General features: G+C 41.1%; 1 protein-coding gene across 1 annotated transcript in view; it reads left to right on the top strand.

Moving 5' to 3' along the window:
• The window catches only part of LOC120943645 (ubiquitin carboxyl-terminal hydrolase 22-A-like), a 105,505-nt gene extending 88,244 nt beyond the window's left edge, over positions 1-17,261 (top strand). The window contains 8 exon segments of the mRNA XM_040357050.1: positions 4,489-4,636; positions 5,863-5,968; positions 11,803-11,961; positions 15,414-15,540; positions 16,303-16,369; positions 16,372-16,390; positions 17,181-17,212; positions 17,215-17,261. Of these exon segments, the coding sequence (XP_040212984.1) occupies positions 4,489-4,636; positions 5,863-5,968; positions 11,803-11,961; positions 15,414-15,540; positions 16,303-16,369; positions 16,372-16,390; positions 17,181-17,212; positions 17,215-17,246 (690 nt within the window). The 3' untranslated portion in view covers positions 17,247-17,261.
• Positions 17,262-18,445: the final 1,184 nt, after the last annotated feature.

Below are 18,445 nucleotides of genomic sequence, written 5' to 3' on the forward strand. Positions count from 1 at the left end.
CAGGAGGCTGGAATCTCTTCTGAAAGTCTAGGGTTGAGTTGCCCAGTAAGCAAGTGTTTAAGGATTGGTTTGGTGGTCGCTTATCTCATCGCTCTTGAGGGATTATTTTCTTGCATGCTATAAAACAGTTTAGTTATGGAGAAGGAATAGGAATAAGTGGCTTTTGCCCTCTGCTTTCAAATTCAAGAACCATGATGCAGGTTGTCTTTGCTCGGATAAGGATTTGTTTTACACACAAGGTTACATGCAGGGAGTCAGGTGGCATATCTCCTGTGTGTTTGTGTGTGTGTGTGTGTGTGTGTATTTTTAATACATATAAGATAAGATAACTAATTACCATTGGCTCATTAAAGTGGTTGTAAAGTCCTAAAGGTTTTTCATCTTAAAGTGTTTAAGAAAAAAAGCATTTCTACGGTTCCCTCTGATATAGAACTGTAAGCTCTGCAGTGCATGTCATTTATTTAGAAAAAATATGCGGTATGATTTGGCTTCAGAGCGCTGTTTGGCACTCGGCTGACTGCATGCTGGTCCCCTCTCCCAATGTGATAGCTGCAGGGGGAGGTGCTGGGAAACCCCAGCTGACTAGGAGGGGATGAGACCAGCGGTCAATCAGCTGAGCGCCGAACACTTTAATGCATTCTTTGCATTAAGTTTAAAAAAAAAAAAAACACCTGTTTACCCCCTAATATTTACCTGAGCCCCATCTCTCTCCAGCAATGTCCACAAGTGCCTTGGCTGTCCAGGAATCTCCTGATTGGCTGAGACACAGCAGTGGTGCCATTGGCTCCTGCTGCTGTCAAAGTCAGCCAATCAAGAGAGAGGGGGGAGTGGGGCTAAATGGGGGCTCCGTGTCTGAATGGACATGGGGAGCTATGATTCGGCTAGGGTGCCCCCATAGCAAGCTACTTCATGTGGGGGCACTCGACAGGAGGGAGGGGCCAGGAGAGACTTAAAGTGGAGTTCCACCCATTTTTTTATATTTGTTTGTCTGCTGCATGCTCTAATCTCATAGTGTTCAGAATGGACAATTTTTATTTAATTTGTTGCTTGTAAATACCTTTATTTTGTAGTCCTTCATTACTTCCTACTCCTTATTTGCCTAGGCTATTTGCAAGGGTTTCTGGGATAGGCATCATGTTTCCCAGTAGTCCTTGCAAACCTGACTGAAACCGATTACATTGCTTGTGCACTGAGCATGTGCGAGATATGCAAAGCTGAAATCCAGGAATTCATTCAGTCTGGCTTCATGATGTCCACACTTAAGATGGCCACGGTCTATTTCTAGATTATAAACTAATATAAACTATATATCTAAATGCTGTAACAACCTAACAAAACAGACCTTAGTTTACAGACTAACTTTACTAGAATACATTAAGCTTGTGTATTACAGGGGTATTTATATTTATTTAAAAAGTGAAATTGTGGGTGGAACTCCCCTTTAAGAGGATCTGGGCTGCTTTGTGCAAATCCACTGCACAGAGCAGGCAAGTATAACATAACATGTTTGCAAAGTTTTTCTTTCTCTCTCTAAAAATAACAATCACTTTAATTACTGGCCAATCATCTTGCAGACCCAAATTCATCCAATTACACATCAAGGATTGAAATCCAATAATATAGAAAATTTCCTAAATCGTGTTTCATTTCATCCAATTATATAACTTCCCCCTGCTGAAGCAAATTGGACCATGCTTTGTTGGGGTTTATGCCTTTCTCTGGATCAACTGTGGGTATGGCATTGTATGATTTTTTTTTTTTTTTTTTTTATATTTGTTGAACTAGATCTAGATCAGTGGTTCTCAACCTGGGGGTCGGGACCCCCTCAGAGGTCGAATGATGATTTGCCAGGGGTCACCAAATCCTGAGCTGTTCTTGAAGCCTGCGCTGCTCTCAGTCTTATTGCGGCCGCCCAGCAAGGCTGTCCCTGAAACCCGCGGCAACCTGCTCAGCAGCCGCCCATTCAGTTCACGGCATGGCTGGGGGGCAGAGACTAGAGGTCAGCTGACTGGTGAGGAATGTGAAGTGGGAGGGGCTGGAGGAGACCCTATCTCCTGATTTCGGCATAGGTGTCACTGCTATGGGACACCACAAAGTCGGAGACAGTGAGTGTCCTATAGAGATTCATGTACCATAAAGGGGTTCAATACTGTACGAGTGGAAGGGACTCGGGGAGCAATAAATGTCCGTGGGTTAGGGCCGCAAATTACTTGCCTTGCCTTGGGTGCTGACAACCCACGCCCTACGAAAATAATTTTACTGGTAGGGGTCCCCACAACTTAGGACATTTTATCAAGGGGTCTCTGCACTAGAAAGGTTGAGAACCACTGATCTAGATGGACTTGTGTTGTGAAGAACTATAATTATGGCTGGTGGCATTGTACCAACATAGATGACTTGCGCTCTGATTTCTGGTAAACAAGTGGTAAACGGCCTGAAACGTGCCTATTTTTTTTTTCTTCTTCTTCCCCTAGCATATGTATAAAGGATGCCAAACTTATATTCTATGTATTAATCATGTGGAACCCTGTTTAACTATGACTTGATTTACAGTTGTGCTCATAAGTTTACATACCCTGGCAGAATTGGATTTCTTGGACATTTGGCAGACAATGAATAACACAAACTTTTCTTTCACTCATGGTTAGTGTTTGGCTGAAGCTATTTATTATCAATCGACTGTGTTTAAACTATAATGGCAACAAACAACCCAAATGACCCTGATCAAAAGTTTACATACCCCAGTTCTTAATACCGTGTTTTGCCCCTTTAACATCAATGACAGCTTGAAGTCTTTTGTGGTATTTGTGGATGAGGGTCTTTATCTTTGCTGGTAAAGCTGCCCATTCCTTTTGGCAAAAAGCCTCCAGTTCTGTAAATTCTTGGGCTGTCGTGCATGAAGCACGTTTGAGATCTCCCCAGAGTGGCTCAATGATATTGAGGTCAGGAGTCTGAGATGGCCACTCCAGAACCTTCACTTTATTCTTCTGTAGCCAATGACAGGTTGACTTGGACATTCCATCATGACAATGATCCAAAACACCCATGTGCAGCTTCCTGGCTGATGAATGCAAATGTTCCTCCAGTATTTTTTGATAACATACTGCATTCATCTTGCCATCAATGTTGACAACATTTCCTGTGCCTTTTGTAGCTCACACACAACCTCAGCGATCCACCTCTGTACCTTTCATCATAGGCCTTGTTGATTCCTCTTCAAATGTAGCATTTTATGGTTGTGGCCAAAAAGTAAAATTTTGGTCTCATCACTCCAAATTTGTGGCAGAAAGTTTGAGGCTTGTCTCTGTACTGTTTGGCGTATTGTAAGCAGGATACTTTGTGGCATTTGCGTAGTAATGGCTTTCTTCTGGCAACTCGACCATGCAGCCCATCTATCTTCAAGTGCCTCCTTATTGTGCATCTTGAAACAGCCACACCACATGTTTTCAGAGTCCTGTATATTTCATCTGAAGTTATTTGTGGGTTTTTCTTTGCATCGTCAACAATTTTCGTGGCAGTTGATCTACCTGACCATGGTTTGGTTTCAACAGAACCTTTCATTTTCCACTTCTTGATTAGTTTGAACACAGCCGATTAGCATTCTTTATTCCTTTGATATCTTTTTATATCCCTTTCCTGTTTTATACAGTCCAACTACCTTTTCCTGCAGATCCTTTAAAAATTATTTTGCTTTCCCCATGACTCAGAATCCGGAAAGTCAGTGCTGCACTGGATGAAAGATGCAAGGGTCTGTCAGGAGTCCAGAAACTCATTGACCTTTTTTAAACACAAACACACACACTAATTACAAGCAAACTGATCACAGGTGAGGATGGTTACCTTTTTAATAGCCATTCAAACTCTTGTGTCATCTTGTGTGCATGTTATTGGGCCAAAATCACCAGGGTATGTTATCTTTTTTTAATCAGGGTCATTTGGGTAGTTTCTGTTGTGATTATGATTTTAAAGAGTAAACACAGTTGATTGATAATAAATGGCTTCAGCCAAACACTAACCATGAGTGAAAAATGTTTTATTCATATTCTCTGAAAAATGGCCAAGAAATTCTGCCAGGGTATGTAAACTTATGAGCACAACTGTATCTTCAGAAGTCTCTTGTACTCTATTCATTATACCTGTCATAAGTTTCATTAACATTTTCATATCGCGCATTGCATAATAATGGTATGTGTTGTCCAGCTATGACCACAATAGAGCGGTCAGGGGCTTCCAGAATCCCCTACACAGAATCACTTTATCATTTGCTCTTGAGGGAATTTTTTCTTATTGCATGCTATAAAACAGGTTTGTTATGGAGATGTACGATAAATGTAGTTGTCTGTCTCTAATCTTTTGACTATAGTAGCAATATTGAAGTCCAAACGCCGAATTATGGCAGAGGTTTAAAAACATAATTTTTTAGTTGGTGTGCGGTGTTTTTTATATATTTTATTATGCATAAACGTGGTAAATTTTTCTTTATTTTAGTTTTACTCTGGGCATCGATCTCCACACATTCCATATAGGCTACTGCATCTTGTATGGACACATGCACGGCATTTAGCAGGGTACGAGCAACAGGATGCACACGAATTTCTAATTGCTGCATTAGATGTACTGCACAGACACTGCAAAGGTGAGCATATTCTCATTCGCCACATTTTTTTTTTAAATGCATAATTATAGGTGTTTACTGGTTGATTGTGTGTCAAGTAAGGGGCCATACTGTTTTTCTTTAGCGGTGGGAGTCCTTTCTGCTGAATAGAACAGTATTGTCATTGTGATGTGTGAGTACCATTTCATGTGACATTCTCCTGTGTGCCTAGTTGTCCGTAGAGCAGGACCCAGGGACTTAAGACTCCTCCTGGGTGGGAAGGTGAGGTTGTGTTGTCGATGGGCCCCCAGAAAGTGCGTTTTTATGGTGTTTGGAATCCTTAGCCCCAGCCCAGGATGCACCTGACCTAAATTTTGAGTGTCATGGCAAAGGCTGTAAATACTTATGTTCCTTCTTTTTTTTTTTTTAAATTTGCAAACATTTCAAACTAACTTTTCATGTTGTCATTATGGGGTATTTGTAGAATTTTTAGGAGGATGATAAATTATCCATTTTGGAAAAAGGCTGTAACATAACAATGTGCAAAAACTGAAGCGCTGGTAATACTTTCTGGATGCACTGCAAGTTGGCAGTTAAAACGAAGCCTGGAGTTTAAATATAAAGTTCACTTTTTTGGTCAAATTTTTTACGTCTAATTCCTGTGTGGTGTGTTGTTAAATAATAAAAAAAAAAAACGTAGGCTTTCATTTGTCTTACCGTTTCAGCACCTATGATCCCTGGCTCTGTTGAGGATTATTCATAGCATAGGTTTTAATATGACCTATGCTTTGAAGTGGGGCAAGCATATTGAATAAATTACAAAGCTCTCCCTTAAAAGTCTACTAAGACTGGCAATCGCTACACCCTGCCAGGAAATCAAATGCATAAAAAAAAAATCTAAGGGGTAAAATGTCCCTCATTTATCGCACTCTAGATAGATGGGGATCTCCATAGCTGACCATACACTGTCCTGCCAGAACATTGTCAGTCCAACACCACTTGAAGCCAATCAAATTACTCTGGTATTTTTCCTCTATCCATCTATTTAGCATGGACAGAGTGCCCATTCACACCACAAAAATGTCCTCCAGATCTGGACATGCGTGACATGCCGGTCTTTTTGAACAAGCAGATTACTCTGTAAAGTTGAAACAAAAAATGACACTTCCGTGTAACTTTGAAAAAAAAAAATACAATCTGTATACAGTTTGTAAGAGTATCCAAAGACCATTGTATTTTCAACATTTGCCTTTTCTTTTCTTTTTTAGGTGATGACAATGGAAAAAAGGCCAATAATCCGAACCACTGTAACTGTATCATAGACCAAATTTTCACAGGGGGCCTCCAATCTGATGTGACCTGTCAAGTGTGCCAGTAAGTTGTCACTTTTCAGTGATAAAAGTGCATTTTACACAAATTTTACAAAAATGTTTGTATTGCAACCAACCTAGATTTAATGAATATTTTTGTTAAATTTGAGAAAACCTCATATGTTTGTTCCCATTCACACATATGACTAAAGAGAGCCCCGCTGCTCTGGGCCCCCCTAGCTCACATTCTACTAATTGCTTCGAGGTTTTTGGAATCCACTTTATCAGGTGTGGTTGAACCCCCTCAGCTGAGGTTTTATCAGTCATGCAAGAGTTTGACCCACATCACCTAATTGCTGACTCTCTCCTGCAGATTCTGTATCTGATTTTGTCTATAGCCTTAGCAGTGTCTGAGTCAGTGGCTGCAGAAATGCTCATTCACTGACTGAGCTTACTTGCCCCTGAGACACTTCAGTGACTCTCATGGCCTCGTCGGACTGGCCCCAGCGTATTTGGGAAAACTCCTTGCTGGCGCTGCATGGGCTTTGCCGGATCTTCTGTCCTAAGAATCAATTTGCTATTCTGCTTTAGTCTCTGGCTTTTTTTGGGCATGTCTGTTGAAAGCCTAGGTTTTAAAGGTTGGGGGCATCTTGAGTCTAATTTACACTTGTTGGGGTCTAGGTCATTGTTACGGCTACCCCTCTAAGCTACAAGGGCAACAGCTGTCGGTGTACACATACCACAGTTGCAGCAGTAATTAAACCTGATGGTGCCTGCCAGATGCAATCCAACCAAGTGAATGAGGCCACACCCACTGCCTCCTGACATATCGCCTCCTCACCATTTGTCAAATGTCTCTGCAAAACAAATTTGTGCTGATGGCTATTCAAACACATGGCAGCCCTTTCCACAAGTATAAATGAGCGCTTATTCCCAAAAGTTTGAACGGCCACTTCTCCCTAAATCTGTCTTTGGATAGAAGATATTTTGCTTGGTGTGAATCTCAGGCCACCACCCAAAGAGGTTTTTCGTGGGACAAATCTTCCTGCATGTTTGTTTCATAGACCATTTGTTTCTCACACATTGCTGAAGATTTTGTAAAAGGTGTCTTCCTTCATCTTCTGCTCAGACTTTGCAGGATCTGTATTTGGCTCTCTGAATGGGATCAAAAAGCATTGTCTTGAATTCACAAACATTCCTCTCCTCACCCACAAGCTGGTGTTTCTTTTAGCCTTCACCTCTGTGAGACAAGTGTCTGTCTGGATTGCTAGCCTTATCCTGCACGGGACCCTTTCTGGTTCTGCATAGGCGGAAGGTGATGGTGGTGAGGCCAAAAACTTAATTTTTGCCAAGGTAGATGCTGCTAGTCACCTCGCCCTGTGCATTCCTCTTCTACCATTTTGTCCACATCCAGACAATTAAGGGAAATTTCCTTCTGGTGAACTGGAGTGGGATTGGGCTGTGAGTATATCTTTTAGCCACTACTTTTTTCCCTTTTATGAAATACCAGATTCCATAATGGTGTGCCAGCTTTTCATTCCATCATCATTGCTGCCCAACGGTGCAGCCTCATCAGCGCCCATCAGTGACAAAGGAAAATGACTGACTGATTTTGCTCAATTTTATAACTAAAACTAAGATTTTTCTTTTTCTTAAATTTTTTTTTTTTTTTTTTTTTTTGCAAAAAAATAACCCAGTTGTGAGTAAATGCCACCAAAAAAAAGCTTCCGTCTCAAAAAATAATTTCATATGGGTACAGTGTTTCATGTCTGCAATTGTCATTCAAAGTGCAACAGCTGGAAATTTGGCCTCGGTACAAGGGGGACTGAAAGTGCAGAGTATGGAATTGAAAAATAAATAAATGACCTCTCGCAGCCTCGGCTAGTGATGGAGCAATTCAATAGGAACAGATAGGCAGCTACTTGGCCATCCTGCCCTGGCCTAGTACTCGCTAATGACAGGATTGCTCAGATAGTATCAGCTTTAAAGCGGGAGTTCACCCGAATAACATTTTTTAACATTCGATTGAGGCTCATTTTGGGCAGCAGAATCGGGTGTTTTTTTTTTTTTAAAACAAAGCAGTACTTACTGTTTTAGAGAGATCTTCTCCGCCGCTTCCGGGTATGGTCTTCGGAACTGGGCGTTCCTATTTGATTGACAGGCTTCCGGCGGTCGCATACATCGCGTCACGAGTAGCCGAAAGAAGCCGAACATCGGTGCGGCTCTATACGGCGCCTGTGCACAGACATTCGGCTACTTTCGGAAAATCGCGACGCGCTGTATGCGACCATCGGAAGCCTGTCAATCAAATAGGAATGCCCAGTTCCGCAGCCCATACCCGGAAGCGGCGGAGAACATCGCTCTCAAAAACGGTAAGTACTGCTTCGATTTAAAAAAAAAAACACCCGATTCTGCTGCCCAAAATGAGCCTCAATCTAATGTTAAAAATTGAGTTTTTGGGTGAACCTCCACTTTAAGGATGCACCCCTCACCACAATAAATCTTAAATATAGCATTTGCTATCTCTTCGTACTGAGGGTGCATCCCACTCAATGAAATATAAAAATCTGATCTTTGTCGCTAGCTGTGCACCCAAAGTTGCCACTTGACTCAATCGCCATCGGCTATTGAGCTGTTTTAAGACATGCAGATAACTGATTAGTTTTTTGCATTGACTGAAAGCTGTGACGGTAGGAATTCTTTTTTTTAGAAGAGGCGGTATGATGCCATTGTATCTGGGAAGACTTCATGGTTTAAAAACATACCACCACCATCACATTTTAAACAAAGCTTCTTGGAGTCTCATCCCCCCCCCCCCCCCCTTTTTTTTTTTTTTTTTTTTTTTTTTTATATTCCTCCATGATATAGCAGCCTCTATACACGGTGGCCGTAAGGGAAGTATTAGGAATTGTAAGAATCACTTTAGATAATTGCCAACTTTATATTTTGCCATCCGCAAAGAATGTGGGATGCGAAGGGCACTAAAAATAAAAAAAATAAAGCGTACACAGCTGTGGATACCTCTGTTTATTAGCCTAGCATCTAAGAGTTTGGATTTATTTCCTCTCTTGAAAATCCCAAGTTCCTTTTTTTTCCCCTTCAAGCAAGTCACTGACTGGGTGACAGGTTGTATAATAAAGATTTGCATGCCCCCCCCCAGTTGCAGCCATTAAGCAAATGCAGTTATCTGCCACCTGCAGGTTTGGCTGTGTTGCCCTAATGGGCAGGCTGTGGGGTTCATTCCCTAGGGTGACACATATGGCCAACCACCACGATGATCTGTCATTGTTCCCCTTACAAGCTTGAAGCACCTTGGCTCAGGTTCATAAAGTTCTGCGGTCACCATGGCTGTTTTAATTCTTGGCAAGTTTTTCTGAAGGTGTGGTGAATAGTGGTTGGTCTGTCCCCCACTCTTTTTTTTTTTTTTTTTTTTTTTTTCCTGCCTTGTTCGTTCTTTCTTTGGCTTGGAATAAATATTTGGACAGACGGAGGCTCCAGTGCTCCTAAGGGGTATTACTGCTGGTGTTGGTCACTGGGCATTGGAATATATGTCCCTTTTTTAAATCGCAGTAGTATGGCAGCAGAGAAGATGTGGCCTGGGATCCCCCTTAGTGAAGTTACTGCTGTGGCAGTCTGAGTACTCTTTGGATACCTTCCCCTGTAAGAGACAGTCTGGAAAGTAAGCACAGGAGCTGAGCATCTCTGGGTAATTTTTGTGTTTTGATGGCAGCAAGCTCCTGCAGGTGGTGGGATAAAAAGGGGCATAGAAAGAGGCAGCACTTCAATTTACCACCTCCAGGACATTCCATGTGTGGCCGCTCAACTTTTACTGACGATCAGCAGACTGACTATAAACTGTTTTTAACGCTGCAGTGCTTCAACTAAAAGCTTGCAAGCACCTTACTGCTAGGAAACTAAATACTTCTAAACCTGCGCTTCTCCAATTACTAATACTTAGGCACCTTATGGTGTCAATAGATTGTAAGTTAATATACAATGCTCCCCAGGATTCCAAATATGGAATACAAGTCCTATAAAAGCTAAAAGAACATTTTGCAATTGGGTATATTGGCAACAGGTCATGATTGGGTATAAAGAGCATCGTCGGTGTGTACTCATTGTGTTGGATAGGGAGCTGCTCCTGGTGGATTGTCTCTTCCTGCTTTCTACCTTTATCGGCACGGCTGTTGAAACCCTGGTCCTAAAAGACTAGGGACATTTCTGTCTCATTTCCACCTTATTCAAAGTGATAAACACTTCTCATAGGATCTAGCATGGCACCTGGAAGGCATACTTTGGCTGATACCAAACCAGGCATCTCTCTGTCCCTTGCATCCCATCCTTCGTCCAGTTTGGTCCAGCACAGCATCTGGCTGATGGTATTCTAAAGGGAAAGCTTTCTGCTTTTACCTGTTTTCTTTCAGATACTTTTAGTTTCTTTTGTAAACGTTTGTACAGAGAGCTGCTCACGCCAGTCCTCCACTTAGACCTTCCATGTCTCCCTGGAAACTGAATCTGGTACTTAGGCCCCATTCACACCTCCGCGACAAAACGCCGGACGCTCGTGCCGCTGGAGGGGAGAATTCCCATTGCTGTCTATGAGATGGTTCACATCTCATAGACGCCGTACGCCTGCCGCCTGAAAAAAAGTCCCGGACCCTTTCTTTCAGGCGGCATTGGCGTTCGGCCATACAAAGCAATGGGAAAGCTTTGTTAAAAATAAAAAGTTACACACTTGCGGCGAAATAGGCCGCGTACGCGGCGTATCTTGTGGCAGAGGTGTGAATGCAGCCTCAAAGCGAAGTTCCACCCAACAATTGAACTTCCGGGCCCCCCCCCCCCTCCGTTGTCACATTTGGCACCTTTCTGGGGGGGCAGATACCTGTCCAATACAGGTATTTGCTCTCACTTTCCGCAGATGGATTGCCGCAGATTCCATGATGATCTACACCATGTCCAGCTCCTCTTCTGTCCCCCAACCCACTTCTGGGAGATGCACAGGTCCCATAAGACAGCAGGGATCAGTGAGGACGCGCAGGAACCAGGCTATGAAGCCGCAAGGCATCCCTTCCTAATTCCTTTACTGTAGATACCTGCGCCCGGGAGCTGAGGGGACAGGTCAGCTTTGAATGAGGACTTTGTGGGTGCCCTGGACAGGCAACTTTCCTAATATTAAAAGGCAGCAGCTGCAGTATATGCTGAAATTTTTTTGGGGGGCAGAACTCCGCTTTTGAGTGTTTTTTTTATTTTTATTTTTATTTTTCTTTGGGTGGGCAGCTCTTTATGTAAAGAACCTTTTCTTATCTTGCATAGAGCAAAAGCGGCCCTGAGACTCTGACCCTTTTTAGACGGGGTATGCAAGATGGGTGGAGGGAGAACATTTTTAAGAATAGTAGGCCTTTGCCATCACTTTAAGGTCTACCTTGGTGCATCATCTCCCATCAGAAAAAAAGAAGTCCTCATTTGCTTTCTGTGAATGTTCCAAGAAGGGTCATACTGCTTCCTCTTCCACCCTTGCTTGGTAAAAGAATTGAGAATGTTCACCCAAAAAAGAGGGAAGCGTAATTTCCTTATCCAGTCATGTGCAACAAAATCAGAAATTTGCTTTCAATGTAATTGGCCAACTGAATCGTCACACTTTTTTTTTTTTTTTCTTTTTTCTTTTTTTTTCTTATGTGTGAACATTTTTTTCAACTCTTTTAGTAAATTGTGTTGCACACGTGTATTGAGAAAATGACACTCCTCTTCAGGTAAAAGATTCAAAAGCTTAGTTACTGTAAACCTGAAAATAAACTGTTAATGGATCAAATGGAATGGAGTGTTTTTGGGGTTCTTGCAAACATTTAGTTTCATGTATAAATATTTACATATTATAACACTGTCTGTTTTATTTTCTAGTGGGGTTTCAACAACAATAGACCCATTTTGGGACATCAGCTTGGATCTACCAGGTTCTTCAAGCCCATTTTGGCCGCTGAGCCCTGGAGGTGACAGTGGGGTTGTGAATGGGGAAAGTCATGTGTCAGGAACAACAACGTTAACAGACTGTCTGCGAAGGTAACCAAACACAAGGATATAATCTTTTTTCCCAAGTAGAAAGAGAAATAGAAAAACAGCACTCACATTGCCAACATCCGTAAATAATGTGTTGGAAAAAAGGGAACCCAAAAGTGAACCCTGTTCGGACTTTAACGGCACAGTAAACAATAGGGATAGATAAAAATATAATTTTATTAGAAAGAGGACACATGCATGAAATATAAGGACGCTACAAATGTTAATCATACATATGGGTACATAATATGTGAGAACCCGAGTGCATCAACGCGTTCGCTGTTGGGCTTCTTCAGGACGCAGTTCAGGATACAGTGATTGCAAAGGCAAGAAAAGGAACTCTCTTGCAAATTTGAGTCTTGATCAGAACAATGGCTACCACAGATATCCAATATAGGAAAGGAATTGACTAATGCAGAGAAGGCGCAATGCTGGCAAAGCGAAGTCAGGGAAACTGTGATTTCTGAAAAAGTACAAAAGTCTTCAAACGTCATACAGGGGAAAGTAAATATGGAAAAATGAGACCCCGAAGGCGCAACAAGAAGCCCTGATAGAAGGAGTTTAGGAAAATACAAAGAAAATACTTTGAAGTCACTGGGTCAGTCAACTACATTCCATGTACCAATAGGAATAAGCTGTATGTATAGCCGTGTTAGTATTTCATGGTAAGTTCATGGACAGAGTGTCAGAATAATCCCCTGGGAGAGAGCAACAGAAAGAATTATTCAAAATAAAACATTTTTGTTGGTAGTCATTAGATTACGGGAAGCTTTTTATGTCTATTTTAAGTGGATTAAATTATAGTAAAGTATATAATGACAAGTTTTTTTACCTGGGAGGTTTTTTATCTATGTATGCCTCTGAAATAGAACAAGGCTGTAACATGGTACAGTATTTGTAATTGGTTGTTGAGCAGAAAGTCCAGTGTCTCCCATGATGGCTGATCTGCTTGATACTGTAACAATTCTTTGTTCGCCAGCAGAATGGACAAAGTATGGCTAAAGCTTTGACCATACTTCTGTAGGTCATAGGAGTGCACTTGGTTCTGCGCTCCTGTGACCCAGGTTCAGCCAACTGCGGGCTCTAGCCTGCAGTTAGCGGATGTCACAGAGCTGCTCTAGGCTCTGCAGGGATCCCGACAATATCCCGATTTTATGCAGATTACGACAATGTTGAGATCTATGCAGATTCTTGACCGGCAGCTGGCTCAGCCTCTCTGCACATTAAGACTGAGTCCAGTCTCTTCTGACCCCATGCACAGTCTGGTGCTTCAGTGAGCGCCAGAGGGGCACAGAGTGGTGATTGACAGTCACTGCTCAGTGGACCAGAGAACCAAGCGTTCAGCAGTCTTTGATCGCTCTGTTCCCAGTGTAGAGCCAGCAGAGGACAACTGCAACATCGGACTGGTGCTGCATCTACGTGTGTGTGTTTTTTTTTTTTTTTTTTTTTTTTAACATCCTCGATATCTTCATTATCTGGCTAGCACCTTTTGGTATTTGTATTTCTTTTGACTATCTTTTTACGCTCAAGTAAAAGTGTACCTTTTTACGCTTAAGTAAAAGTGTACCTATGTCCACCAAAAGTACTGTGCAAGTCTGAAGAAATACGGTAAGGTAAGAATGCTCTAAAGAAATGTATACAGTGGATATAAAGTCTACACACCCCTGTTTAAAATGTCAGGTTTCTGTGATGTAAAAAAAGATAAATCACTTCAGAACTTCTTCCACTTTTAATGTGACCTATAAATTGTACAGCTCAAATGAAAAACTAACTGAAATCTTTTTTGAAAAAAAAATAGATTATAGTTTTTTTGTTTTTTTTACACTTTCTGCTATTCGCAAAGGCGAGCCTCCGTGCTGCAGCATAACTGCGGCGGCTGGTCGGCAAGTGGTTAACGGGGGTGTGTAGACTTTTTTTTTTTTATATATCCACTGAAGATTTTTAAGGTTTTGTTTTATCGGTCAGATCAATCTTTGGTGTGATTACCCTTTGGCTTTGAACCAGCATCAATACTTGCACATTTTGTACACTTGCATAAAGTCGGAGATTTTGTGGGAATAGTCAGGTGTAAGATTAACCAACTGTACCAAGCAGATGCTTTCATATGTAGGTTGAAATGCCGTCATTAACGGAAACAACCGGCTGTATAGGTGGCTTAAAACTGGGCGAGGAACAGCCAAACTCTGCTACTAAGGTTAGGTTGTGGAAGATGGTTTTGTCACAGGTACACCATGGCAATACTGACAATATCAACAAGACACAAGGTAGTTATTCTGCACTATTAAGATTTCTCCCAGGCAAACATTTCAAAGCAGACATTTTTTAGGATGTGCTGTTCAAGCTCTTGAAGCACAAATAAATGGGCAATGTTAAGGTCCCTAGATGCAATGATCAGCCAAGGAAACCTAATGCAGCAGATGAAAGGCGCATCATGCTTGCTTCCCTTCAACGCAAGATGTCCAGCGGGGTCACCAGCACAGAACTGGTGGAAACCAGTAGGATACAGGTACACATCTACTGTCCAGAGAAGTCTGGACAGAAGTCTTCATGGAAGAACTGTGGCCAAAAAGCCATACCTCCTAACATAGAAACGACTTGCGTATGCATGAAAACATAGAAACTAGGATGCCGAAAAATGGCAGCGGATGCTCTGGACTGAGGCGTCAAAATGTAGTAGGAGGCAGTTTGTTCACGGAAGGGCTGGCAATAACTACGGTATTGAGTGCCTGCAGGAAACAGTGAATCGTCATGGATGTTCTTCGCGAGTTTGGGGCTGCAAATGGAGTTGGATATTTTCAGTGGTGTCAATGCTGGGAAATACAGGCAGATGCTTATCCTTCGTGCCATACCATCAGGGAGGTGTTTGGGCCCCAAATCTATTCTGTAGCAGGACAACAACTCCAAACATAAACCAATTGTTATTAAGAACTATCTTTAGCATGAAGAGGAGCAAAGTCCTGTAGGTGATGGTTTGGCACTCAAAGAGCCCTAATCTAAACTTTTATTGCGTCTGTCTGGGATTGCATGACGAGACTGAATGATTTGAGGAAGCCCACATCCACAGAAGATCTATGGTTAGTTCTCCTTGATGTTGGAAACAACGTACCTACAGAGTTCAAAAACTGCAAGTGTACCTAGAAGAATTGCAGCTGTTTTGAAGGTAAAGGGTGATCACACCAAATATTGGTTTGATTTGGATTTCTCATCTGTTCAATTGTTTTCCATTTTGTTGATGGTTTTTATTTTTTTATCTATTAACACTTGGATTTGGAAAGCATTTTTTATACCTGCCTAAAACGTTTGCACAGTGTAGGTTTTAAAGGCATCTTTATTTTTTTTTATAGAAAAAAACGGCATTTGATTTGTGCTTTTATTGAAGGATATGAAAGTTTTACATTTTTTGCTGTGCATGTTTGTTCTAAGGTCTGCTATGTGTTTTTTCAAATCTGTTTCAGGTTTACACGACCAGAGCATCTAGGAAGTAGTGCCAAAATCAAATGCAGTGGTTGCCATAGTTACCAAGAGTCTACTAAACAGCTTACTATGAAGAAACTGCCTATTGTGGCTTGTTTTCATCTCAAAGTAAGCGATATAGACCTGGTATGATATAAATGTAAAAAAACACTGGTAGATTTTCTACATTCAGGTTTTAAACCCTTTTATGTTGCATGTGACACCTCCGTAAACTGCTTATCCTCCCTTCTCCATTGTAAGGGCTTGTTTACACTTGCAGTCAAAATAGAAGTTTGAGCTGCAGTTTTACTGCCCCACTAAAGTAAGGATGCATCCCAGCCATGAGCTAAACACAAGGCTTGCGGTTGCAGCATGGTGTTGCCAGTATTACCTCTTGAATGCCTGTCAGCCTGTGCTGCTCTCCGAAATATATGACCAACTGCAGATTGCTTTTGAGAGAACACAGGTGTAAACTAGGCCTTGCTCGGATTGTTCTCCTCTGACACTATTCACCCTCTACATAATCAGTTTAGGATATATCTAACCATGGCATTACATATTTGTTACTACATTTATCAGAGGATATGCTATCCGATTGTAGCATGTGTGCCCAGATTTACAGCTAAAACACTACACCTTTTACACTGCTTCTCGCTAGCATTTATGTTCCCTTGTTACTGACTTTCATCTTCTTTAAATTACCGGTTTAGCTTTATCCTAGTAGTGGCATTTTATTACTGCTATACTTTGAGATATGTACTTTTTATTAGGATCGCTACACACCAGTGGTTTTGTGTGCAGACTCATTTTGGTTTATAAATAATTAGAATATTTGGTTTATAGAAATGTGCCAATGCGCTTTTGTTCTTTTCCTTTCTTTCTTGGACGTAGCGGTTTGAACATTCAGCTAAGCTAAGGAGGAGATCACAACTTAGTGTCATTCCCCCTGGACTAGACATGACCCATTCATGGCCTCCAGGTAAAGAATCAAATTTGTGTTTTTGATGCCTGGTGTGTCAGCATAAATCACTTGTACAAATTGGCTAGCATTAGATTGATAGATATCTGTTCATTTGGAGATTTTTGCAGAAAATGTGAGCCAGGGTTTGGATCAGAATGTTAATTGCCTTTTTAGCGGTATCCTTGGCTCTTTCTCAAATGTATTTGGATCAGGGAAAGATCAGCTGTTTACCATACCATAAACAACTATTGTTATGTAAATTTTGAGTATATGATCTCGCTATTACTATGCTTTTTGGTTATAAGAATTTGCATTGGTTGATTGTGGAAAGCAACACAGACTAATTAGTAACCTTGCCTGTTTACCAAACATAGGATAGTCGTTATTAATTTTGCTAGCTTTGTATATATGAGTTTCATATATTGCATTTAATAGCTTCATGAACTCGCACAATGTGAAGAACTTCAGTGATGGCTTTAAATCTGTACTAAAAAAATTGCTTCTGTAATGTACACAGCAAATAATCCCAGCCCATGTCTTTAAGGTTTCTCTATCTGTTCCTAAGGATAGCTGGAAGAGAAATTGAAAAAATGGTTTTAGGCAGAGTGAGTTGGGACGTGAATAAAAAAAAGTACATTGCACAGGATGTAGGGATATGTTAATTATCAAACCACTTTTACCTTGGGAAAGGGTAATTTGACAGAATACACCCCCCCCCCCCTTTTTTAGATAATGATAATACTGAATGTTTTTTTTTTATTATTAAACGTTTTTTTTTTTTTTAACATAAATTTTTAATATGTTCCAGCAAAGAGAGCAGAATGAATGGTCAGTATCAGCAGCACAAGACGGTTTAAACAATGACAATAAGTAAGTAAGAATTCCTTGAATTCTGTTTTTGTCTCACATTTATAGTTTATAACCGTGGAAGCCAAATTAAATTGAGGTGAAAAATGTACACTTTAATGTACATTTTTCACCTCAATTTAATTTAACTGTTTGTTACACTCCTGAGAGATTCATATTGTCAACCCCCACCTTCCTTCCTGAATGTCTGTGTAATCTCCAATTGTGACTTCAAATTAATAAAGGGCTGAGGATTCTTTCCTCACCCCCGTGTTACAACGCTGGGTGCCTAAGCAGCTAAGCACCACTGTCACCCTGAGGGGTTCAGGAGTGAGTTGCATGCTCTCAGTACTCTTGTGAACCAAGTGTTTCTCTTTGCTTCTGGTGGCTGAATGCAGCAGAAAGTGAAGTTTAAGGTAAGTACACAACGAATTTGATTTTAGTAAATGCTTGGTTTACATAGCCAACTTAATTATTGGAGAAGAGACCATGCAACCTAATTTGAAGAAAATCATGCTGCATAAAATTACATTCTGGTTTCAAGATCGTTTTAGCTAATTTGTTGGCAATATGTCATACATAAGTTTTCATCTAAGATGGGTAAGTGGTTGTCTGCCTATGAGCTAGAGAGTGCCTCAAATATGTAGCCCTCAACGTCGCTAAAGAGATGCACATAATGTTCAATATATGTAATGCTTGCAAGGCCTGTCAAACTACAGACCTCTTTTTGGTGAGGCACTTTACAAATATATTGTATCAAATATATGTTTCATAGCAGGGAAAGTTATTTTGCAGCAGGAAATTGCAAACTTCCCCCGCTCCTCTCCCCATGAGGGTCTTCAAGAGACAGAGCACCTCAACACTCTACCCAGACTTTCCACTTCAAAGTTCAGCCTTTCTTTTTGGCATAAGCATGGGAGAAAAGTCTTCGCCCAAGCCTATTTTTCCAGAGTCCTCTTCCAGGAGAGCTACTTGAGAGATAAGTTACTCCCACCTAGACAGGAAATATTTAATCCACATTTAAAAGAGCACAACTACCCCCCAGACCCCATGTTTCCTCTGGCTGGACAAGACCAGATTTTTTTTTTTTTAATATATATATATATATATATATATATATATATATATATCTTTGTTTAGGGTTGGGAGCTGTTTGGGCGGCTGCTGTTGGTTGGTCCGTTCACCCATCGGCAGTATAAGGGCAAGCTGATTCCATAGAGGAATCTG

Source organism: Rana temporaria, chromosome 6 (genome assembly GCF_905171775.1).
Source record: "Rana temporaria chromosome 6, aRanTem1.1, whole genome shotgun sequence".
Classification (NCBI taxonomy): domain Eukaryota; kingdom Metazoa; phylum Chordata; class Amphibia; order Anura; family Ranidae; genus Rana; species Rana temporaria.